Genomic DNA, 22,604 nt, shown 5'->3' with positions numbered 1-22,604 from the left:
CACTGTTGATTGGAAAAAAAGACTCTGCTCCTTTTGGACGCCCGGAGCAGCTGCTGAGAATGTTCGACCTCTTTTATTATATACACTCGTCCACTTGTTTCTTTCATTCTTACTGCTCTGTTCTCTTTTCGAGTTGACTCGCAACGGAAGGTGACGCCCGGGGAGCAGTTAATAGATCACAGCAGTGTGTGCGTTGATTGTGTTATTCAACTGTTTAGTTGTGCTGCTGCTGGAAGAAACTAGCGGGAAGCTGCGCACTTTGTCAGATTAAATCACACGGACAGCGAACGAAATAAAACAGTGCCGCCAACCGCTGTGGTTCTCCTGCGATTATTGCCGGTGCTGTCCAATATATATATTTATTGATTTCAATTTCGTTTATAAATCAATCTTCAGTCTGTGGGCGTTGCAAATCTAGTTTTGCCAATTTCTAGTTTTATCGTATTACCAGGTATTATTCGATTATGATTAAATTAAATTAAGTTTTATTTTATTTTCTTTTTTTAAAATCATTTTTATTGACATTAAGACAAATTTAATAAAAAGAACTAGAAAATAATAATTTTAAAAAACATGCCAATTTTTGGCTCATTTTGGCAATCTGGCAAATGCAAATTCAGAAAAACAATCCCAGATTGCAGACTACAATTTTGCCAACGTCACGTGAAATTTCTTTTTCTTTTGAAAATTTTAAAGAGTACGAAAAAAATGCTAGAAATCGTAAATAAAACCTATAAGGTATTAGTTTTTGCACTTGGCAATGGACAATTTACCATGTGGACAGGTATGTTGGTCTGAATTTTGCAAACCAGAGTTAGAATGAATGTTGTAGTGTAAAAAGCTGGCAGAGGCAGACATTGTTAGGAATATTCCATTCCAACAGACGACGACGAGATCAGGGCGCCGCACAACAACACCGGCGCACCTACGCGACTATTGCCTTGGGGGCCCCCGATAGGTGGCCCCAAATTCAGTCGTTGGTCCCCAAATTCAGTCGTTGTTTCCCTACCCCCCTATTGTTTATTCCCCCCCAATTTACTGTACAATATTCAGTGTGTTAAAATAGACGAGAGGTAAAAGACACGGTTTTGTTCGTGTCTAATTTATTCAACTTGGAAACTGTAAGTAAACGGCCCGACACGCCGAACATCCCTATTACATTTTCTACATGGTCCTTCGAACGGTTTTTAACCCAGTGCATAACCGTGTCCTCCCTCTCAAATCACTCAAATCAACTCACTCAAAACTCAAAATTGTGAAGCCGGTTGGGGCTACACAATTCTAGACCCCCCAAACGTTTATCTTTGTTTCTTTCTTTTGTTGTTGGGTGGTTAAAATCTGCCCAAACTAAAACTACTAAATTGTAAAAACAAAAAAGACGTAGAAAAGGGGGGAACCTATGCCCAAAAATTCCATTTTTTTTCTTTCGACTTTTTTGTGCCTTTCGTTGTCGGGCTAGCCTGAGGGGGCGGCCATTGAACACGCCGTCCCAACCTCTGGCCCATAGATCGGCCTGGGCTAAACTACTGGGATTTCGTCTCCTCTTTTCATTGCACGTGTGTCCTCCCGTATCCATTCTTCGCTTGCTGATGGTATCGAGTCAGAAATAATCTTTCTCTTTCTCTCAACATTCACAGAGGAGCCGAAAGGTCTCCAAAACAACCGCTAAATACAATTATTGAATGAATATTCTCTGTCCATCTGTCCTTCCTTAAAAAAAAAAAGAAAAAAAACCCTCTTACATAGGATCCCGAAACATCGGTGCATCCAAACGAAAAAAAAAAAAACTATTTCTCTCTCACGCTCACTGTAGTGGCACGCCGCAAGGGGCGCCACCAACAAAAAACGAAAAAAAAAAAAACTATTTCTCTCTCACGCTCACTGTAGTGGCACGCCGCAAGGGGCGCCACCAACAAAAAAAAAAAAAAAAATTATTTCTCGCTCACGCTCAGTGTAGTGGCACGCCGCAAGGGGCGCCACCAAAAAAAAAAAAAACTTTATTTCCTCTCTCGCAAAGTGTAGTGGCACGCCGCAAGTGGCGCCACCAACAACAGAAAAAAACCAGATTCACTTAATTGAGTCATCCAGCCCGGATTTTTGCAGGAGCCTGGGTATTACCCTAGCTCCAAATTTAAATCGATTCTTTTTCAGATACATCCAAGGGATTTCAAACAAAGTGGAAACAAAAAACGGAAACTCATCCGTTCCACGAAACCCCAAGGAAAACAGGAAAAGGAAACGGGCAAATCAGTCGATAAGTGATCGAAAAAAAAAAAAAAATTAAATTAATTCTCTATTTCATCTCCTTTTCCCCAGTCAACAGCTCTTGAAGAGCTACACAACCAGGAAGAATGGTTCAGTCAATGAAAAACACAAGGTCAGCCACCAAAGGCCACATAACAAGAGCAATAACCCGGATCAACGGATTTGCAAATCAAGTAATGGCCCAAGAAGATGTTAAAGAACTAGAAACCTTAGAAACAAGATTGAAAAGTCTCTTCGAAAGCTACCAAAGCGCAACAAAAGAAATCAAGGAGAAATTAATAGCGACCAAGGCCGCGCAGGAGGAGATTGATGGGGATCTGGACACCTTTCTCCAAGTTCAAGATGAAGTGTCTGGAGCAAGATCAATCATCAAGCAGAAGAAGCAAGAATGGTTGGACGACGTGAAAGAAAAGCAAGAGGCAAAGAAAGAAGAGGACAGAGACAAACGATTGTTAGCGCTCTTCCAACAACAGGCAACAAGCCAAGCAGCAAATCAAGCGGCAAATCAAGCAGCAAATCAAGCAGCAAATCCAGCAACAAGTCAAGCACAGATGGCGCAAATTATTGCCCAAATCATGGCGGCCATTCCGGCACCTCCCGCGCCAGTAATCAACGTGACGGCAGCACCAGCCCCAGCTTCAGCCGTACAGTCGATACGATTGCCGCAGCGACAAATTAAGCACTTCAAAGGAGACGTACTGGAATGGACCCAATTCTGGGAATCCTTTAACGCAGCTGTCCACTCTTCATCTCTTTCAAACGTCCAAAAATTCGATTACCTCAAGGAATATCTTAAAGGTGAGGCGTACCTGTTGGTTAACAATCTTGAATTAACAGATGCGAATTACCAAGTCGCAATCGACGAACTGAAAAGGATGTACGGGAAGACGGACGTTCTAATCGACGCGCACATTGAGAAACTGGATGCCTTGCAGCCCGTAAAGGACGGGAACGACGTTCCAGCTCTGAGGAGCTTCCAGCTGAATCTCCAATCGCACATTAGCGCGTTGGAAACGTTAGGAGTCCCCACAAGTTCCTTTGGCGGACTCCTCGGAGCAAGATTAATCAAATTAATTCCTACCAGGCTCCAACAAGAATGGGCAAAATCGCCAACAAACAAATCAACGGACATCGAGATGGTCATCAAATTCATTGGAGATCAAATCGACGCGGCCGAAAGGTTCAACCGAATCAAAGGTGTGGAAAAGGAGAAATCGTCTCCAGCTCCTAAACAGCCCAAACCGGCAAATCCACAGCCGGCAACAGCATCACAATTGGCAGTAGGAGCCAAAGCAAGTCCAGCTCCTCAGGTTAAATCCGCCTTAAAAAATAAAAACGTTAAATTTAACCCAAGTTGGATTGTGTGCGAAAGGCCCTGCATCTTCTGCAGCCAAATTCACTGGCCGACAAAATGTCCGAAAGGGCTGACGGAAAGGAAAAAGATAATCTTTGATTTGAAAAGGTGCGTCAACTGTTTTGGAGACAAACACGCGCTGAAGGATTGCACATCCGCCCGGAACTGCAACAAGTGCGGAGGGAGGCACCACACCGCTCTCTGCGACAAAGGAGACGTCAGAGTCACCAATCCCACAACAGCAGCAATAATCGTGGCCAGCGATCCAACTTTGACAACCACAGCCTGTGCAAGCAGCTTTGGACAATTGATGCTGAAAACGGCAACAGTCATCATCAGCGGCCAAAACGGTAACGAAACAAGAGCGATTTTATTTGCAGACGACGGAAGTCATCGTTCTTGGGTGCTGAAATCACTCTCATCGCAACTTAACATGAAGACAGTAGCGGTGGAAAACATCAGCACAAGAGTGTTTAAGAAAAAGGAACCCAACAAGCCCGAAATGACAAAAAACGTCGAAATGCAAGTAAGGGGCACCTGGCAAGGCGCCCCAAAAGTTACACTAATGGCTTTAGAATCGGATCACATTTCAGATACCGGCCCGTACGTAGGATCCGAATTTGCAAACAGCCTCTGGATCCAAAACGAAAAATTGGCCGACGACAGATTCGAGATGGCACACACCGAAGATCAGCCAATTGGAATTTTAGTCGGAATGGACCAGATGTTCCAGATCATGTCGAATGAAGCCGCCATACAGAGTCCATGCGGATTGCGCGCGTTTCAAACGAAACTCGGAAGAATGATTGCTGGACCATCTCAAGAAGCAAAATCGAAGACAGGAACTCAAGTAATCCAAAATTTAATTTTAACATCAAGTTACCCGATTCCACAGATTACGTCAACATTCGCGACAAGTAGCCAAAAAAGAAAAATCCTTTCAACTCAAGCAAACAAAACTCCGATGGAAAAGGAGACTGGAACGGCCAGTCCCCAAACTACGCCAATAGGAGCGTCATTCTCAGATGCCCCAATCGGATCCAGCGGAGAAGAAGATAGTAAATGGTTTGAGAAGGAAGAACAAGTTGCTGCTAATTTCGACCTTTCTCTTTTCTGGAAAATAGAAAATTTTGCGAACCTTGAAGGCGCTGATGCAGTGGAATCGGATGATCGCTTCGATTTCTTTGACGAAAAAATAACGAGATGGCCAGATGGAAGATACTGTACACCGATCCCTTGGACAACTGACAAGTGGAGACTTCAGAAAAATCTCCCGTTGGCCACCGGAAGAGTGGAAAGCACAATAACAAGATTGAGAAAAAATCCAGGAGACTTGGTGAATTACCACGCAGAAATCCAAAAGCTCATCGACAGCAAATTCGTCGAGGAGGCGAACATGGACTACGAAGAACTTCACACCTATCTCCCACATCATCCGATCTTCAGAGGCGACAAATCAACGACGAAAATCAGACCCGTCTTTGATGGAGCAGCAAAAACGAAATTCGGCCCAAGTCTGAACGACGTGTTGGAGACCGGACCAAATCTCAATCCGGATCTCCTATCAGTGCTAATACGCTTCAGAAAGTACGAGATTGCCTGGATTGCCGACATTGAAAAGGCTTTTCTAAACATCGCCCTGCAGCCGGAAGATGCCGAAGCAATCAGGTTTTTATGGCCCAGGGATCCAGCAGTGGCTGGATCGCCTCTAATTGCCTACAAGTGGAAGAGAGTGCCCTTTGGCCTTAGTTCTAGCCCCTTTCTCCTACGTGTTACAATTAACAAACATTTCAAATCACTAAAGTCTCGTTTTCCAGAAACTATTCAACAGCTGGAAGAAAGTTTGTACGTTGACGATTACCTCGGCGGAGCAAACAATTTATCAATCGCCAAGAAAAGAGTCGATGAGACGGACGAGATCTTTAGTGACGCCCAACTCAACATGAGAAGCTGGGCAACCAACAACGAAGACCTCAAACAACACCTGAAGGAGAAAGGACTGTCGAATCAAGTCGTAGGCCTACTCTCCCCAGCCTTGGACGGCCAACAGAAGGTGTTAGGAATCCGGTGGGACACCGGATCCGATTCGTTCAAATTCGACCCAGCATCCATCATCCAAGCAGTGGAAGAAGTGGGAACGGAAATCACCAAAAGAAAGATACTCAGTATCTCGGCAAGAATTTTTGATCCAATTGGATTTTTATCTCCCACTGTACTTTTATTAAAGATTATTTACCAGAAGCTCTGGGAAAAGGAGATAGGTTGGGACCAAGCAGCTCCAGCCGATATCCAAAAATCTTGGAAGATAGTGATGACTGGTCTCGCCGATTTCACCGAACTACAAATTCCACGATGGATCGGACTATCCGAAAAAGTCACTTCTCACGAAATTCACGTCTTCGGAGACGCTTCTGAAGCAGCGTATGGAGCCGTAGCCTACGCCCGACTCCAAAAAGGACAAGAAGATCCACTCATCATCCTACTGGCCAGCAAGACGAGAGTTGCACCTCTACCTAAGAAAAAAGTAACTTTACCGCGTTTAGAATTGCTGAGCTCACTTTTAGCCGTACGTTTAGGTGAAGTCGTAAAAAATGCAATGCAAGTCCAGTATTGGAGAACTATCTACTGGTCAGACTCCTTGGTTGCACTAGGATGGATTAGAGGAGAGCCGAACAAATGGAAACCATTCGTCCGAAACCAAGTGGAGACGATACGAAAATTTTCACAACCCGAGTGGTGGAGACACTGTCCAGGTCTCCAAAATCCGGCCGATCTTGCCTCGCGGGGAGCGCCAGCGCCAACGCTGGTAACCTCAACTCTTTGGTGGAACGGCCCGATTTGGCTCAAAGGAGAAGAAACGGAATGGCCAGATTCTCCCAACGACCAAATTCCACAAACAATCCAGTCCGAAATGGAATCGGAAGCTAGGAGTACGACGGTCAGCACAACAGCAGCCATCGCAATTCCAACAGCCTCCGTCGACTGGAATCTCGACAAAATTTCCACCTGGAATCGACTGTTAAGACGTACAGCCTGGGTCTCACGATTCCTCAGCAGGAGTCAAAAGAAGCTCAGACCTCCCGGTCCAGAACGAATGGAGTCGATAAAGGCAATTGGACCAGATGGAAAAGGAAGTGGAAAAGTTATCCGGATTACAAGATTATCCAGAGAGGAGCTGGATGAAGCGGAACTAACGATCTACAGACAGCTCCAACGAGAGCGGTATCCTAAGGCGTTTGAATCGCTACAGTTAGACAACACAATCCAGCCCAAGGAGAAAATCGCTGCACTTTTTCCAATCTGGGACGCCAGAGACCGTCTCGTTCGAATCCATGGGAGAGTATCACTTGCCCTAAGAGATAGAAACATCGATCCCCCAATTTTGCTTCCTGCATCACATATAGTAATCACTTTCTTAATTACAGACAAACACGAGTCACTACTACATGCAGGAGCAAAAGTAACACTATCCGAGTTAAAAGAAAAATTCTGGATAGTTAAAGGACGACAGCAAGAACTAGCAGCCCCTCTTCCTTTAAACCGACTCAAACATGCGCAATCTTTTCACGTTACAGGAGTCGATTTCGCTGGACCACTGCTGTACAAACCAGCACAGCGAAGGAAGAAAAGGAAAGCTCCACCAAGCGTCCAGGATCCGACGCCAGCAGACGATCCAACTGAAGAGCGAATCGAGGAGCCACCCGCTGAAGGAGACGCTCCAATCGAAGCTCTAATCGTAGGCGAAGAGGATTCAGTCGAAGAAGATGTCGAAATCCAAGACATCTTAATAACAACAACTAAAGCTAAGAAAACGAACCATCTTAAAAGTTATGTTTGTCTTTTTACGTGTGCAGTCACTCGAGCGGTTCACTTGGAACTACTACCCGATATGACGGCGCGTTCCTTCTTACTAGCCTTTCGAAAATTCGCAGCTAGACGAGGACCCGTCTCAGTGATGTATTCGGACAACGCGCAAACGTTCCGATGTGTCGACCGATTCCTGAGAACTATTCACGCCGATCCCATCATTCAAGACTTTCTCGCGTCCAGAAAAACCCTTTGGATATTTTCCGCCAGCCTAGCGCCATGGTGGGGAGGATTCTGGGAACGGATGGTGAGGAGCGTCAAGGATCTGCTGCGACGCTCCAACGGTCGAGCCTGCCTTGACTACATGGAACTGGAAGCGAGTTTAGCAGAAATCGAGAGCGTAATCAACGCCCGCCCACTCAGCTATATTGGGGAAGGAGCTGACGATCCACTTCCGATAACTCCTAACCAATTTCTAAACAACAGACGTTCTACTCGTGCCGATCCGGAGCCAGCCGTTAACTTGCTGGATCCTACATCGACCAGCATCGTACTACAAGAGATGGACAAGAACAGGAGGGAATATGTCGCTGACATCTGTGCTAGATTCGTCGACGATTATCTACTCCAACTAGACAACTTCCACTCCAAAGGAAAATCCGGAAGGAAGATCCGCCTAGGAGAAGTCGTTGTTATCCACGACGAACACTCCAAACGACTCATGTGGTCTACCGGAGTAGTGAAGGAACTGATTCCAAGCCGCGACGGACTCATCCGTTCTGTCATGCTCAAGATTCCAAATGGTAATTTAATTAATAGAGCCATTCAATGTCTTCACCCTATAGAGCTGCGAGAAGATCTCGCCGAAGACGTCGAAATTGGAAATCCGGAACCGATCCAGGAGCCGGAAGAGGATCCAAATCCAACTCTGCCAGAACCAGAAATCGATCTCGCTATCGGAGACGCTATGCCAGCTCCCGAAGAACCGGAAGACGTCGTCGAAGATGTCGAGCCGGATGCTACGGGCTCTGGTGGGGAGTGTGTTAGGAATATTCCATTCCAACAGACGACGACGAGATCAGGGCGCCGCACAACAACACCGGCGCACCTACGCGACTATTGCCTTGGGGGCCCCCGATAGGTGGCCCCAAATTCAGTCGTTGGTCCCCAAATTCAGTCGTTGTTTCCCTACCCCCCTATTGTTTATTCCCCCCCAATTTACTGTACAATATTCAGTGTGTTAAAATAGACGAGAGGTAAAAGACACGGTTTTGTTCGTGTCTAATTTATTCAACTTGGAAACTGTAAGTAAACGGCCCGACACGCCGAACATCCCTATTACATTTTCTACAGACATGTAGCTTTCTTTGTTGACAGAGGCCAGGGACGAATTATAAGAAAATGATGATTATTTCAGGCTTTTCAGAGTCTTCTTGGCCAACATCATCCATGTGAACAAGTCACTTGGTGGTTCTATTTGGTGAAGCCAAAGAAACACTCGGAACTAAATCAAAGTCTTTTTTTTTTAATGCAGAGGCAGACATATAGCTTTCTTTGTTGACAGAGGCCTAGCCTCTGATCAACGAGAATAAAAAGATAAAGGTATCATTTCAGACAACCCAAGAAACTTTTCCTTGTCCAATATTATCCATGCGAACAAGTCACTTGGTTGTCGTTGGTGAAGCAACACTCTGAACCACGTACAGTGTGTACTAGGAATTAGTTTATCGACTTTTTTATTTAGTTGTAAAACAAGATACAACTGAATCATCAACAAAATATTATCTTGTTTACAATCTTGTTTAAGGCCCGAAACTCAAATTTTTATTTCATTTTTTTTTCTAAACCAAATGATTGAATTTAGTTTAATGTCGTTCTAAAACTCGATTTGCAACGCTAGTGGGAAGTTCCTCTCGACCGGAAAAATGCCGAAGCTTTTCGAAGATCCTGGAGTGGACGAATTCCGTGGATTGAATTTACGGACCCTGAAAATCGATGAGGCCTGGATGGTGGTCACCTCCCACTTACCCAGACCGACTTGGCTGTACGTCCTGTCGGATGACTGCACTCAAGTAAGTCTCTCGAGTGGACAATTTATATCGATTAACTTTGACTTAACTCTATTTTCCTATCGTGATAATGCGCACTTTTTCTCCCGTACGGATCGTGTCACACTTTTACGGCAACTGGATCCTGGTTTTTTCCTGTTTTGAGAGTGTCTTGAATCAACATAGTAGGGGCGGTAAAGTAAACTTTCGGTCGTGATGTCGATCACGCTAAGCGTTAAGTCTCCCACACCCGACTATTCATGTGATGCACTAGAAAGACGAGCCGAACTGGCAAATGGAGAAACTAAAGAATGTTGAGGAAATGACGTAATGGAACACGTGGAAATGTTGACATTGTCTATTTGGGGTGTCTGATATCGACACCAATAGAAACATTATTCGAAAATCCCGCGCTTTGAAAACGATGCTCACTTTGTAATGGAATCGCGTGTTTTGACATCCCCCCTTCGGGATCGTTGTGCTGATGACGATAAACTGAAATTGAGACCAAAAAGCTGATGTTTATTCGTTAGGTGTTTCATCGGCAGTAGTTTATAAATTGGAAAAAAATCCCCGGAAAGTTTGAATTGCTCTTCTGACAGAGCCAATATCTTTTTCCTTGTAACGGAATGACAACATTATTATTATTATAGCTCAAACAAGGTCTTGCCAGGCTTCTTTTGGGTTATCTCGTTTTTTCTTTGATGCATTACACAATTCTGTCGTACACAAAACATGTAGCGATTGGGGAAAGTCATTTTTCTGTTTGACATTTCCCTTCCGCTTTTCCTCGAACAGCTGACGACGAATGAATCATACGATACGCTCTACTATTCGTTACCATTGCTGCTGTAACGCGATAACGGCCGGATAGTGAAAGGTAAGATTCTGGAGAAAAAAGAGAGATGTCTACAGACTCTTGAAACGTGCAATGCCTTATTTTATTCCCCTCTCAACAGTTAACCAAGAGGAAATGTAGAACTTTTGTTATTTCTTCCGAGAAGAAATTGTTAGATATTCGTTGCTGCTCTTGTGAAATAATCATTTTGACTTCCCGTCTCAAATATTGATCACTCTTCCTTCATCCACCCACAAGTTTTTCTACGTTGTAACGGCATACGTTTCGATAATAACTTGTGATTTTCTGAATAGAAATTCTGGTAAGATGACAACGTCAATGAATATTTTTTTTATTTTCTAAAGAAAGCTGAAGTTAGAAATCTTTTTATAGAAACCCTGTACAACAGGCAATTTAGCTGAGGCAATCAAAACAGTTGCGTGGCAACTCATCAGCTTTAGAAATGATGTCAGCGTTTCAACTTTAATTTGAAATTTATCGAATAAAATAAGCCGACCGTAGATTTTTCCAATACAGACAGACTCTATACGGTGATGTCTTTTTATCTTTGAACGTGTACAGCGCAGAGAAATGAAACTGTGATAACATTGGCACACGCATGTTGAATCCGGAGCAGAAAGATGATTTAACTTTATTTTTTTCCCCATCTCTTTGACGTTGATCCAGTGCGCTTTCAAGTTGCTGTCCTCGGTTGGTGCCGGAAGTAACAACAGTTTAAAAATGGACGCCACGCATGGCTTGACGTTGCGCTTCAGAGACGACAACTCTTCAACCTACGCCCCTCAACTTGGTGACAGGTAACAAAATATTCCATCCGGATTTTGTATCCATTGCAGTCGGAGTTTGTCTAGTCTACAAAAAAGATGTACCCACCAATAAGAACTAGCTTGGATGTTTAGCCAGAAAAAAATGATTATTATATTACATGTTATAGGAATAACACGCTCTGCCAAGTCCACGTTACCATGGGAGAATTCGGAGTCTACGATGTGAATTTGGACTCGACGGACTCTGGCCGGATTGACTGTCGTTTCTCCACTGCCAAGGAGCCTGTTGATATCTACGCCCGTAAGCCTAGACTCTACTATTATTATTATCATAACAAGAAACTGGAAATATTTATTGCACACACGTTTTTATTAGCTTTGCTGGCCTGCTTCCTGTTCTACGTCGTGCTGGCCTTTCTGTGGATTGGCGTCAGAGCCGTTTTGAAACGAGGCTATTTCGACGGTTGCCTCTGCGCTTTGAAGTTCAAAAAGAGACAAAAGAAAACGTCAGTCGAAGGAAATGAAAATCCCGGAGGATTGGCCGCTCCCACCATCGTCCCGGCGGCGCCGGCAGATGAAATAGTCCCGAAAAAGAAGAGCTCCCGACTCAAATCTTTGGACACATTTCGCGGGTGAGTTGACAAAGATGGATCTCCTTTGAGGCAAAACCCACCAAAAATGTTTTGGCCCGACATTTAAATAGAAAGACGCGCCGATTGGACGAAGACATATCACTTCGTTAAAAGTCTCACGTTCACCCCCGTCTATCTATAGCAATGCAAATAAGAAACGGTATTAGAATAACAAAAGGGGTTTTCCATATACTACACAGCAGCCAGACATTCAATTTCCAAACTTTTCTTCCATTTTTCCTTCCTATATCATATCAGATTTGATTCAGCGCAGCAGAGATATGGTATAGTCTATAGGGTCTATTTATATATCGAAAATCGATTGATGTGCACATGCACAGGTTCATCCGATCCCCCTCGTCTTTCATCTCTTTTCTATATACTGTCAAGTGCCGGTAATTCAATTTGCCTCGATGTAAGATTGTCTAGTCACTAGAAATGACTGGGCTTCCGTACAGCAATAATAATAATAACAACATTTTACTCCGAGGCCGACATCATTTTAAGCTAAAGTCTGTGCAAACTAGGCAACTATGGGAGCTATATTATAGGATCTATAGCAAGTTACAAGTAGTAAATTCAGTGACTGTGTTGGCCATTTCTATCCTCGTTCCCATAGACCCAAATTGGCAAGTTGAATCAATACATAGCGTCAAATGTAAGATCCTCTGGGGAATCGCAGCCTTACGATTATACGGTCCGACTTATCGAAACCGTATTGCTCTAATGTGCGTCTCAATCCAGCAGATTGTCATTTTCATCATATTCTAATTATCGGATTGATTTCAATTTGATTTGTCTTTCCCCTATAAGATCACCGCAGCATTTCCGCACGGAATAGTCCAGATAGAGAAATCTGGCGATGTTACGATACGTTGTATAGGGAGGAATGAGAATTCCATGCGGCAGACACCCATCCAGTCGACCAGAGATGATATAGCGGCTAAACATTTCATTACGCAACAAATCAGATTGTTAAGCAGAGCTCGGCTGGCGCATTCCCCAGAGGCTTTTCAAATTTTCCACATTCAGGGCGATATGCAATTTTTGCTATAATGAGAAAATGTTATTCCGCCTCAAGCCCACGATCATCGACGATATTCAACCCACGGCAAAGGTTTTGTGGCCATCTGTATTACTGGCAACAAATCATCAATCGGATCGGCATATCGAAATATGTGCTGATTTATAAGCAGCCGCTTTGCCCAATGTTGAATAAATCTCTCGATTTTCAAATATCCCGCCATTTTCTTTTCCTGTAGAATCACCATTGTGCTCATGATCTTCGTCAACGACGGTGCCGGCCAATATTTCATCTTCCAGCACGCCACTTGGAACGGACTGCAATTGGCCGATGTCATCTTCCCTTGGTATAAATTCTGCCTTCTAAAAAATGATTATCTTCCATTCAACTCGTTGGATAATAATGAGGCCATTCATTTCAGGTTTATGTGGATCATGGGCGTTTGCATGCCCATCTCTCTGAGATCCTCCCTGCGCCGCAAGGAGAGTAGGCTGACCATCTTTGCCGGAATTTTACGTCGCTCGTGTCTACTTTTCTTCCTGGGCATCATGAACAATTCACTGGGCGGCCCCGTCGACCTGGGCCGGTTGCGAGTTCCAGGCGTACTCCAGCGCTTCGCCATCACTTACTTAGTCGTTGGCACTGCCGGCCTCCTCTTGACTCCAGCCGATCTCTCGGCTCCTCATCCATCAGTATTTAATTGAACATTTCATTTCATTTCCCATTTTTGTAATTCTATTTCTTTTGGAAATGTTGTGCTGCCAGAGTAAGGTGAGAAAAATGTTCCAGGATATCGTCGTCCTCTGGCCGCAGTGGATTCTCTTCCTGCTCCTGGTTGCGGCTCATTGTTTCATCACGTTCTTCCTACCGGTGGAAGAGGGCTGCCCAGTCGGTTACTTGGGTCCCGCCGGACTGCATTTGGATAATGCGTACCCCGGCCATTGCATCGGAGGCGCTGCGGGATACATCGACCGACTGATCCTCAGCGTCCAGCACATTTTCAACAAACCAACTACCATTGGAGTGTACGGATCGGGACCGTACGACCCGGAGGGGATTCTAGGTATAAGCCATTTATCATCATTTCGGTCCAGCATCTATAATCACGCCTCTTATTAGACCTTATTTCACTTCCAGCGTAGAATTTTATTATTTAAGGAGTAGATTATGCATAGAGAGAATGTATGAGACTTGTGCTCATTCCCGACTGTCTAGTTTCTGCCTGACAAAATGGGAGTATTCGTATAACTTTCTTTGCTTTTTTAACAAGAGATGTGTATGGTCTAGGCCAGTCTGCATTGATCACTGGATCTATTGATCAAACAGTCTCAGAGAGACGGGACCTGAATCCCGATGTGAATTCTTTTTTTTAACTTATCGATTCTTTTCGACCTTTTCCACTGTCTGGTTGACTAAGCCGAAACATTGGACTGTTGAGGTACATGGGAAATCCTAGAGGAAGATGTATTGCACACACATTTCATGAATGATTACATTCGAGAAGGCAGTCACGAGGAAAATGTAAAGTACTACAAATACGAGCAGAATTGAAAGTGTTTCGGGAGATGTATAGCAGAGAACCAAAATGTGTACTACGGGCAAAACGCAATTATAACACTGCAGAGAATCTCAATTGGTTTCGCGCACACGCGCATCCAGACATTTATTTTTATTTCCCTTTTATATAGAATTCGATATCTGTATTATTGCTCCTGGGAGCCACAGATTTTTGTGTGGCCAACAGGCTTTTTCATCTTCCACGCCAGCGGGCTTCTTGATTTCATTTTCTTTGTGTCAAGTGTCAAGGACGAGATGCTTATTGTTGGGCGCAGATCTAGACAGTTTTCCCGCTGATTAATCACGCAACATGTCACTCTGTTTTTATTGTTGTGCGCGCGATGAGAGACGAACCACATCTGGCAGTTTTATTTTCCCCCATTCCAAATGGATGACTTGTTCTTTCATCGTCATAGAAACGTCGCTCATCGGTGCAAGTCTCTGATTTGATTAGAAATCACTGGGCTCTTTTTGGAAAAAGATTGCGGCCGCTATTATATAATCCTTTTCTTTGACTGTTGCTTCTTTCTTCTCCAAATCAGATTGTCAGTTCCTCGACAATCGACATGTAAAACCAGCACCTGCTAGGATCTGAGAGCTTTATTTAGCGTTTCTCAGAAGTGCCATCGTCTAGCTCGATTATTACGCCGATGCCATGAATAATGTTTTCCTTTTTCTTTTCTTTTTCTATATTTGAAATTCAGGTTCGATGCTGTGCACTTTTCAAGTTTTTCTAGGAGCCCAGGCCGGCATGACGCTTTTGATCTTTAGCGGATGCAAGTCGCGCCTCATCCGCTGGTTGGCCTGGTCCGTCTTGACTGGATTAATCGGCGCTCTTCTCTGCCTGGCGTCGCAGAACGACGGCTGGATTCCAGTCAACAAAAATCTCTGGTGCGGAAATTTACTCTGTTAACTGTCTACAAGGATTGCATGGGTCTAATTAATTATACTTGACTGCCAACGCAAACCAATTGTTGTCTTTTTATAGGTCGTTGTCTTTTGTCTTGGTGACGACGAGCTTGGCCTTTTTCCTCCTGGGCGTCTGCTACTGGCTCATCGACGTCCAGGAATGGTGGAATGGCGCCCCTTTTCTTTACCCCGGTATTTTTATTGACTTGTTTTTCTATGAGTTAGTGCTGCATTAATTCTTGTCGGATTCATCGAATTGGACAAAATAGGAATGAACGGGATTCTGATGTACTTGGGCCACCAAGGAGCCTACAGCCTCTTCCCGTGGCACTGGGAATACGGTCCGATGAATACGCACTTTGAAAAACTGGTCGAAACACTTTGGGGAGTTTCCCTTTGGGTTCTCACTGCGACTTGGCTGTACCACAAGAAAATCTTCTTAGCCCTGTAAACGCTTTGAAACGTGTACAACATATTCACAAAGTAAATGTGACAGGGTCCTTCCTGTTGTAATCCGATTGTGATTCGTAGAAATCCGTATACGAGATATAACAGAAACGAATGCTGACTCATTGGACATGTGTACCAAAATATCGTCTATCCGCTTTAATGTTATTTATAATAAACTGTACTATAGTAATGCGCTTTGAAATTGCCAACAATGTAATACAATATTTCATTGATGTCGACGACGAGAGCTTAGAATATTAGAGTATTCTATATTAGCTCTGACTACACAGTTCTCCTTTATTCCTCCTTGGCCTCCAGGAGGGTCCTCGAGGGTCTCATTGAATGGCGTTTCCAAGTAATTCTTTGCGTTTTTCCTGCACAATTTTATTTTTATCTTGTCTGCAGTTAATGGACCTTAAGAATAATTTGTGGAGACGAATTAAAACTATTTGATACTTAAATAATCTCGCGGATTTCGAGCGTGGATGAGGTAACCGCTTTTATTGTTTTTAAACGGTTTGGATTTGGCGGGTCAATTTTGAATGACGTGATTTCAATCGATATCTTAACAAATTAAAAATTTAGTGTCGTCTGCTATCTTTTTTTTTTCGTTTACAAGAAGTTTACAAGTTTCGAGAAATAAAAGTTTGAGATTATAAAGAAAACGATACTTGGTTGGAAACGTACGTGAGTGCACGAAAAATGGTAGAACAAATAACAAATTGCAAACATGTGGTCGTCGCTCGTCAACTCTGGTCGCGTCTCTTGATGGAATCGATTCATACACACTCCATGCTGTTTGGCAGTAAATAAAACTTGGAACTACAATTAGGATGATTATTGGAGCTTAAATAGAAGAGTTAATTCCAAACTTGTGAAATGATATTTTCTGACTAGCATTGGCCATGTAAGCCATGTAAGACATGCTGGCAATTAATTGTAACTTGCACTATGTAACCTTTTTTGATTTGTGCAGATTTCACAGCTTTGCCAGCCATCGTAACCACAAGATATGCAAGTTTTGCTTGTACTGCATCTGTCGTCAGCCAACAATCTCTGTCTCATCACCTGGGTAATCATTTCCGTTACTTTTATTCCTTTCACCTGCTACATAATTTAATGACACGTGACTTGCATAGTAATGCAGTCATACATGGAACTATTCAATTTTCCCATTTATCAACAATTTAAGGTTTACCCACGCTGTCTCATTTTCAACTTGTCCTAATTAGTTGCTTCTATCATTTGTTGTCATTAGTTTCATTAACCCATTTTTTATTTTGATAAACAGCATATTCTTTGATTGAAGAAACTACCAACCGAGTTACGGATCTCTTCTTCCCCTTTCTTTCAATATGCTCGTGTACATGTGAGTTGTGAGGTTATTCACGAGGACGTCCCCATCTCGCCTGGTGTATTATTAAACTTAACTGCGAATGGAGCACTCTTGGATGCCTGGCAGTATTTCCCAGGCTTATAAAGGTAGGAAAACTTTATCTCTATTCTTCTTTTTTGACTGTGTGGTGACGTTGGTTATAAATCATTAGCATAGTACGGAGTAAGATTATTCCTGAGCTATATATAGGCGGTTTGACTGTAACTGTTTATTCTCTTTTGTTTTGTCTACTCAGTTAGGGTTTATTAAATATTTCATTTGTCGAACGACTGCAGATCAGGCTTGTTGTTTTGTGAACCATAACATTCACAAATAATTTACTTGAAACACTTGAAAGCAAAGTGCAGCTAGAAATTTGTATTTTAACCAAACAAAAAAGATCGAAAGAAGAATAGTCATCTATATATGTCTGATTATTCTGGCTCTAATAACAAGTTGGTAGTATGCCTCAACATTCTTGACAATGATGAGCAGCCAGCGATCGTAACTGCTGCAGCCATCAGTCACGATATTAGCGCGGCTCCCAGAGTACGAAATGTTCACGGTTCACGACCATTGCCTTTTTAAAAAAAACTTTGTGACCAGAAAATTCTTTGAGAGTGAAAAGCCAACCGTGAATTTTTAAAAAGGGAAAAACAAATTTCTGACGATTTTGATAATTAGGGTCTCTGGGAACTCTGTGCGTCGCCGATGACTTGCCGTCAGTCCGGAATAATAATTCAGGTCTCTGCTCCGTCGACAGCCGAAAAGTTATTGCGCACGACACATCAGTCGCGGTTGATTTGTTGCGTTCTGGTTGACCCAGCACATTCCGAGTAACGTACATAAATGTATACCACTGATGACAGCAATGTCGTTGCTTCAGTCGGCACAACAGACCATCTGCTGTGCCCGTCAGGTGTCCTTTTTCCCTTATATTTAATTAAAACGACGACTAATGAAAAGAATGAAAATCTCCAGATTGCACTTCTGATTCGATTTTGAGAATAGACGGAATAACATATTATACAGACGCGAGCAAACTGCTGTCTATACGATGTGTGTAACATACATAGCTGCTGCAGGCCAAATAACTTAAATGCATTGCGATTTGTACATTATTTTTAAGAGATGATAAACTCTTATCGAGTTTAGTGAGTACGTAACCCCTTTTCTTTACACCTCCCGCGGGTTATTTATTTACGCACGCATTCTCCAAGTGATGGTTTTAGCTTCGACGTAGCTGTTTAATGTAACTCTCTCAGCATAGACAACAAAGACCCAGGTCCAGCACGCGCTCAGCCAATATTAGAAAAAATCGATATCAAGTCTGCTTATACGTTGGGCAGCATCCTCATGTATGTATAGGTTGCTGCATGTATTTATCTTTCATTTCGGACGGGAAAGCAACAGCACGGGGCCTTGTAGGCATAGCCCAACTCATGTATCAGGAGCCGAGTTCGTCAAACTTGTTCACGTTTCCCCTTTGTTTTTAGTAGCCAGGCCTTATACATTCTTCTAACAATAGATAACGGATAACCTAAGGGGAATTGGGGTAAACTTGAAGCTTGTACAGGCAAATATGTACATCCATGTTATATCTTAATTTATACAGGTTGAATAACGACAATCATTAGCGTCTTATTCATTTCACATCTTATGGTATAATATCTTTGCCAACGTCTAAGCAGCCGAGGGATTTTGTCGCCTTCTTTTATATGTAACGCGGTTGATTTAATAAGCCCACATTGTAATATGTTTGTGCTGCATTATTGTTTTCATAAGCCGCAATTTAATCCCAAGGGGGAGAGCTGACGAGACCAGCAGCATTCGAAATTTAATCACCTAATAGTCCGCTGGGATTTTCCGACAAATTCACGAACTAACTTTAATTGAACTTAAGCTTTAATACATTTGCTATTTTTTGATTAGACTAGAAATGACTGAGTGAATTCCAACATCACGTAGTTTGATGTTTCTGTAATATTCGATAGGTGCGCGAGAAAAGATGTCGTGCGTCATTAATAACGTGATTGCGCCAAAATGATTATAACCCCCCGTATTTTTTCCATCCACTCACTTTCTCCACTTTCCTTTGAGTATGTTCTTCTCTCTTCCAAATAGTTATATACTACGTAGGTTCTTCGCCCATAAACTTTCCATTGCAATGCAGTTTTGGCCTCCAACTATTTATACGAGTCGCTGAACTGCTGAGAAGGGCAGAGAGTTTCTCACAGCAGTTGTCACGATATTCCTACTAGTTTGCAACTTGATTTAACTAATTAATACAGTCTTATGGAGATGCTGGGGAAAAACATCTGCTTTTGACACGACTAATATTTGATACGGATTTCTTGATTAGCTATATACTGTCGCTCGCTAAACTTTGGTGGAACAGCAATCAAATATGAAACTAATTTCAATTAAATTTGGCAAAAGGTTTCGAGTATACCAACATTGATTGCGTTGGGCAATTAAAAACGGTCCTGCGCAAAACTATTTTTCAATTAGATTGTAGGTCCTAGTATATAAGCAACACCCACCCCTGGATCACCTTATAGCCAATTAAATTCATCGTGCGCGATAGGCTATTACTTGATAATAAGCTCCGTTTCACAGTCAATTCGGCTCGTTCAAATGAAACGACTGCACATCTTTGGTAAAATGATAAAGACCTAAATCTTTTGAGTGTGGGAGGACGAGTGTAGGAGTAGCTCCCACGCTCATACTTGGGGTATATATTGAAAAGTTTAAGACATGAATCAATTTGATTGCGATAATCGCATATCCGGCTACGATGCAGTAATAACTCTGACAGTTAGAAAGAATTAATTCGTTTGAAATGTTATACTCTAGTTACTAAAAACTGAACTCCGGCACGTTAATTATCACTTCTAGAATATTCAAAATTCTGCTGTGTACCTAATGTGCTGGTGTGTGTGTTTACCAAATTGATTCAATGAAGCGAACAAAAGAAGTGCACAATTACAAACAATGAAGTGACCTATATGCACAATTAAGCGCAACTAAATAACCTTCATGAGGAAAAACTTTGAATAAATAATGGTCGACCATTTACATCTTTCAATTCACAATAAAGACGCATGGAAATTTTCTATTCCCTTCTAGGATTCCTTTATATACGGGGAAAAAATTACAAAGCAAAGAATAAGAATAATGAAAGTATAGAACAAATTATTTGTGAAAATCCTTTTTATTTTTTCTCTACTTCAGTAAATAGTAGCATAACTTTTTTAATGGACAAAAAAATTTAAGTTTTGCTTAAACGTCAGTCCTTTTGAGGGCTTTGGCCTTGATTATGACATACAATCAATAGCCAACAACAAAGAACTTTTGTTGAAATGCAATAAGAATAAAACACTAATTGCCATATGTATTCATCGACGTTTCCAGGGCAACCAACTTTATTGAAACACGAGTCGGAAAGAGTTATAGCGAACAAAGTCAAAAGTCAATAAACCCTGACTGACTTATCAACGAAAAAATACTTCGCAGTGATCAGTACACATCAGTACAGTACATCGCAAAAATCAGTAGGCTCTACAGCAAAGGTTAAATCGGAATAATGATGACAAATACTATACCTAAGCCGGAGTAAAGTAATAGCCAAACTTGCAGATTTGATTTGAAGATAAAAAGCAACAATAATAAACGCCCTAGCGCGAGATAAGATCAGACAACCGGATAGACGAACGGCTCAGAAGGGAGACGCCTCCACGTTTGACAATGATAACTTTGGAAAGAAAAACTACCGAGCTGTTTATACGAGTGAAAGCAAGAAAGAAAAACGACCTAATATAAAAGTTACAACCAAATAGTGAAATCCTAATAGGAAAAGAAGCGTCGACCCACAGTGAAAACCAAAAGTTGTTGAGTCGACACGGTCCTTTGTCTCCCTTTTAATTCCCAAGTGACTCTGCACCAATTAGTTACACGAGTAACACTTAGATACACACAAGAGTCTTTTTTTTTTTGCTCACTGTATAAGATGCTGCCCAGCTTATTCAACAGTTTCCAATTGACACTCGAGTATATGTTTGTTTGTTCTGCAATTGGCGGTAGCGACGACTAATCCAATGCAGAAAGAAAACGGAATGCATTTCAAATGCCTTTCTTTTTTATTTTTAACTACTGAAGCCTATAGCAATCTGCTCCGAGTAAATGCTAATATTAGTTTTCCTTTCCAAATCAAATAACTTTTTTTTTCCTTTTGGCCAGTTTCTCATCGGCTCACAGTCCTCACACACTCGGCGAGGAAAAAACTTTGGCTAAAATATCGATTTCTAAGATCGTAGATGGGCAACACTTTGAGTGCGTTGAGGTGCAAAGTTCAACCGTTTAGGAAAAACAGGACGATCCAACAAGTTTCAAAGAATCAAACTTTCCAATAATCCTATTTCTAATCATATGCACCAGAGTGAACGAGTCCCTTTAGCAATCGAGTTGGAGCAGTCCAACGAATTCGCAAATCCAAGTTTTTCAATGCTATTTCGCTACTATTTTATCTTCGTGTGTATTAGCGTTCCGGCCGTCTTCCACTATTATTTATACGACGCTCAAACTTATACTTTTGGCCTGTCGCGCTTCACGTGTACAATAAAAGTTCATCCCAACTTTCGGCTCTAATTTAAAGAGAGTTCATTCAAAACGGTCGAAATTCAAATGGAAATCATTTCATCGGAAACATCAGCAACACTTTGTCAGTGAAGTTTGTCTTGCAGCGCTGCTACTGCTGTGCAAGTACAATGCCATGCCAATAACAGTCTCCTCGCACAAAACCTTATTACATAAATCTGGAATGTTTCTTATGCAACAGGGACAAAGAACAGCGCTGGGTTCGTTGGTCACATAACAAAGTTTCCACAGTATTCGTAACAAACCCTCCCGTATTTTCATTTATTTTTAATTCGGTTACTATTTGTGGGTTACGTAAAGTCTAGGCATTGTGAAGGTACATGAATAGACCGCATGTAGAAAACCTTTTATTATAATGATGCTCGGCAACTGTCTTTTTAGTTTTCAGCAGCACTTTAACAACTGTCTGAAGTCGAGCCGATTGTTGATTCACTCGACAACTCGTTTATTCTTTTCAAATGTATCAGCAGTATTCGTTCACCGCACTCGAAGTCGCTGTTATACCTTGAGTGTTTTGCCCCCACAAAAAATATGCCAATGCGCGTGTGCTCGGCTGTTTGTCGAAGCATTTGCCGGATTTGATTTGATGTTTGCCTTGCTGTTGGATTGCGAAAAACTATTTTACTTATGCCGAACCGTTCGATAATTGTATAGACTAAAAGAATAAGCTATTTTTTAAAAAAGGAACTTTACAAGTAGTATAGGCGCCTATAAAAGTTTTCTAAGATGCAGATTTCTGTTATACGTTGCAGAACGCTTATTGTACCAAGGATATTGACTATGTGGTGAACCACGCAGGATAGGAGATGAGTTATTTTAAGAACTTGGAGCTCTCCAGTGACATTCAAAAGGTAATTCAGAGTACGACAAAAGAGGCTTACATCGTCAACGAAATGTCGTC

General features: G+C 42.2%; 2 protein-coding genes across 4 annotated transcripts; both read left to right on the top strand.

Moving 5' to 3' along the window:
- Nucleotides 1-99: 99 nt before the first annotated feature.
- Nucleotides 100-15,862, top strand: LOC124203026 (heparan-alpha-glucosaminide N-acetyltransferase-like). 3 transcript variants are annotated; one of them, XM_046599596.1, is made up of 11 exons: nt 100-339; nt 9,327-9,498; nt 11,000-11,130; nt 11,268-11,401; nt 11,477-11,732; nt 12,995-13,102; nt 13,178-13,448; nt 13,522-13,819; nt 15,018-15,204; nt 15,302-15,414; nt 15,492-15,862. In XM_046599596.1, exons 2-11 carry the CDS (start codon nt 9,352-9,354, stop codon nt 15,671-15,673), a joined length of 1,827 nt encoding a protein of 608 aa, XP_046455552.1. In that variant the 5' UTR covers nt 100-339; nt 9,327-9,351; the 3' UTR covers nt 15,674-15,862. The 3 variants fall into 3 exon arrangements, with proteins under 3 accessions (XP_046455552.1, XP_046455554.1, XP_046455553.1); XM_046599598.1 differs by having other exon boundaries at nt 111-451; XM_046599597.1 differs by lacking the exon at nt 100-339 and adding an exon at nt 638-784.
- LOC124201686 lies at nt 2,442-8,823 on the top strand. The gene is made up of 6 exons (XM_046597846.1): nt 2,442-4,469; nt 4,593-4,677; nt 4,948-7,359; nt 7,474-8,229; nt 8,272-8,457; nt 8,804-8,823. Exons 1-6 carry the CDS (start codon nt 2,442-2,444, stop codon nt 8,821-8,823), a joined length of 5,487 nt encoding a protein of 1,828 aa, XP_046453802.1.
- Nucleotides 15,863-22,604: the final 6,742 nt, after the last annotated feature.

The sequence above is a fragment of the Daphnia pulex genome, chromosome 9 (assembly GCF_021134715.1).
Source record: "Daphnia pulex isolate KAP4 chromosome 9, ASM2113471v1".
In the NCBI taxonomy this organism is placed as follows: domain Eukaryota; kingdom Metazoa; phylum Arthropoda; class Branchiopoda; order Diplostraca; family Daphniidae; genus Daphnia; species Daphnia pulex.
The sequence above is the reverse complement of the archived record's forward strand: the minus strand, read 5'-3'. Positions and strand labels throughout refer to the sequence as shown.

Coding starts and splice junctions, on each gene's coding strand:
- LOC124203026 (XM_046599596.1), top strand. CDS start 9,352: ATGCCGAAGCTTTTCGAAGATCCTGGAGTGGACGAATTCCGTGGATTG. Junction 13,103..13,177: donor GCCGATGTCATCTTCCCTTG/GTATAAATTCTG, acceptor CATTCATTTCAG/GTTTATGTGGATCATGGGCG. Junction 13,820..15,017: donor CGACCCGGAGGGGATTCTAG/GTATAAGCCATT, acceptor TTTGAAATTCAG/GTTCGATGCTGTGCACTTTT.
- LOC124201686 (XM_046597846.1), top strand. CDS start 2,442: ATGGCCCAAGAAGATGTTAAAGAACTAGAAACCTTAGAAACAAGATTG. Junction 4,678..4,947: donor ATCCAGCGGAGAAGAAGATA/GTAAATGGTTTG, acceptor GAAAAAATCCAG/GAGACTTGGTGAATTACCAC. Junction 8,458..8,803: donor GCCGGATGCTACGGGCTCTG/GTGGGGAGTGTG, acceptor CTTTGTTGACAG/AGGCCAGGGACGAATTATAA.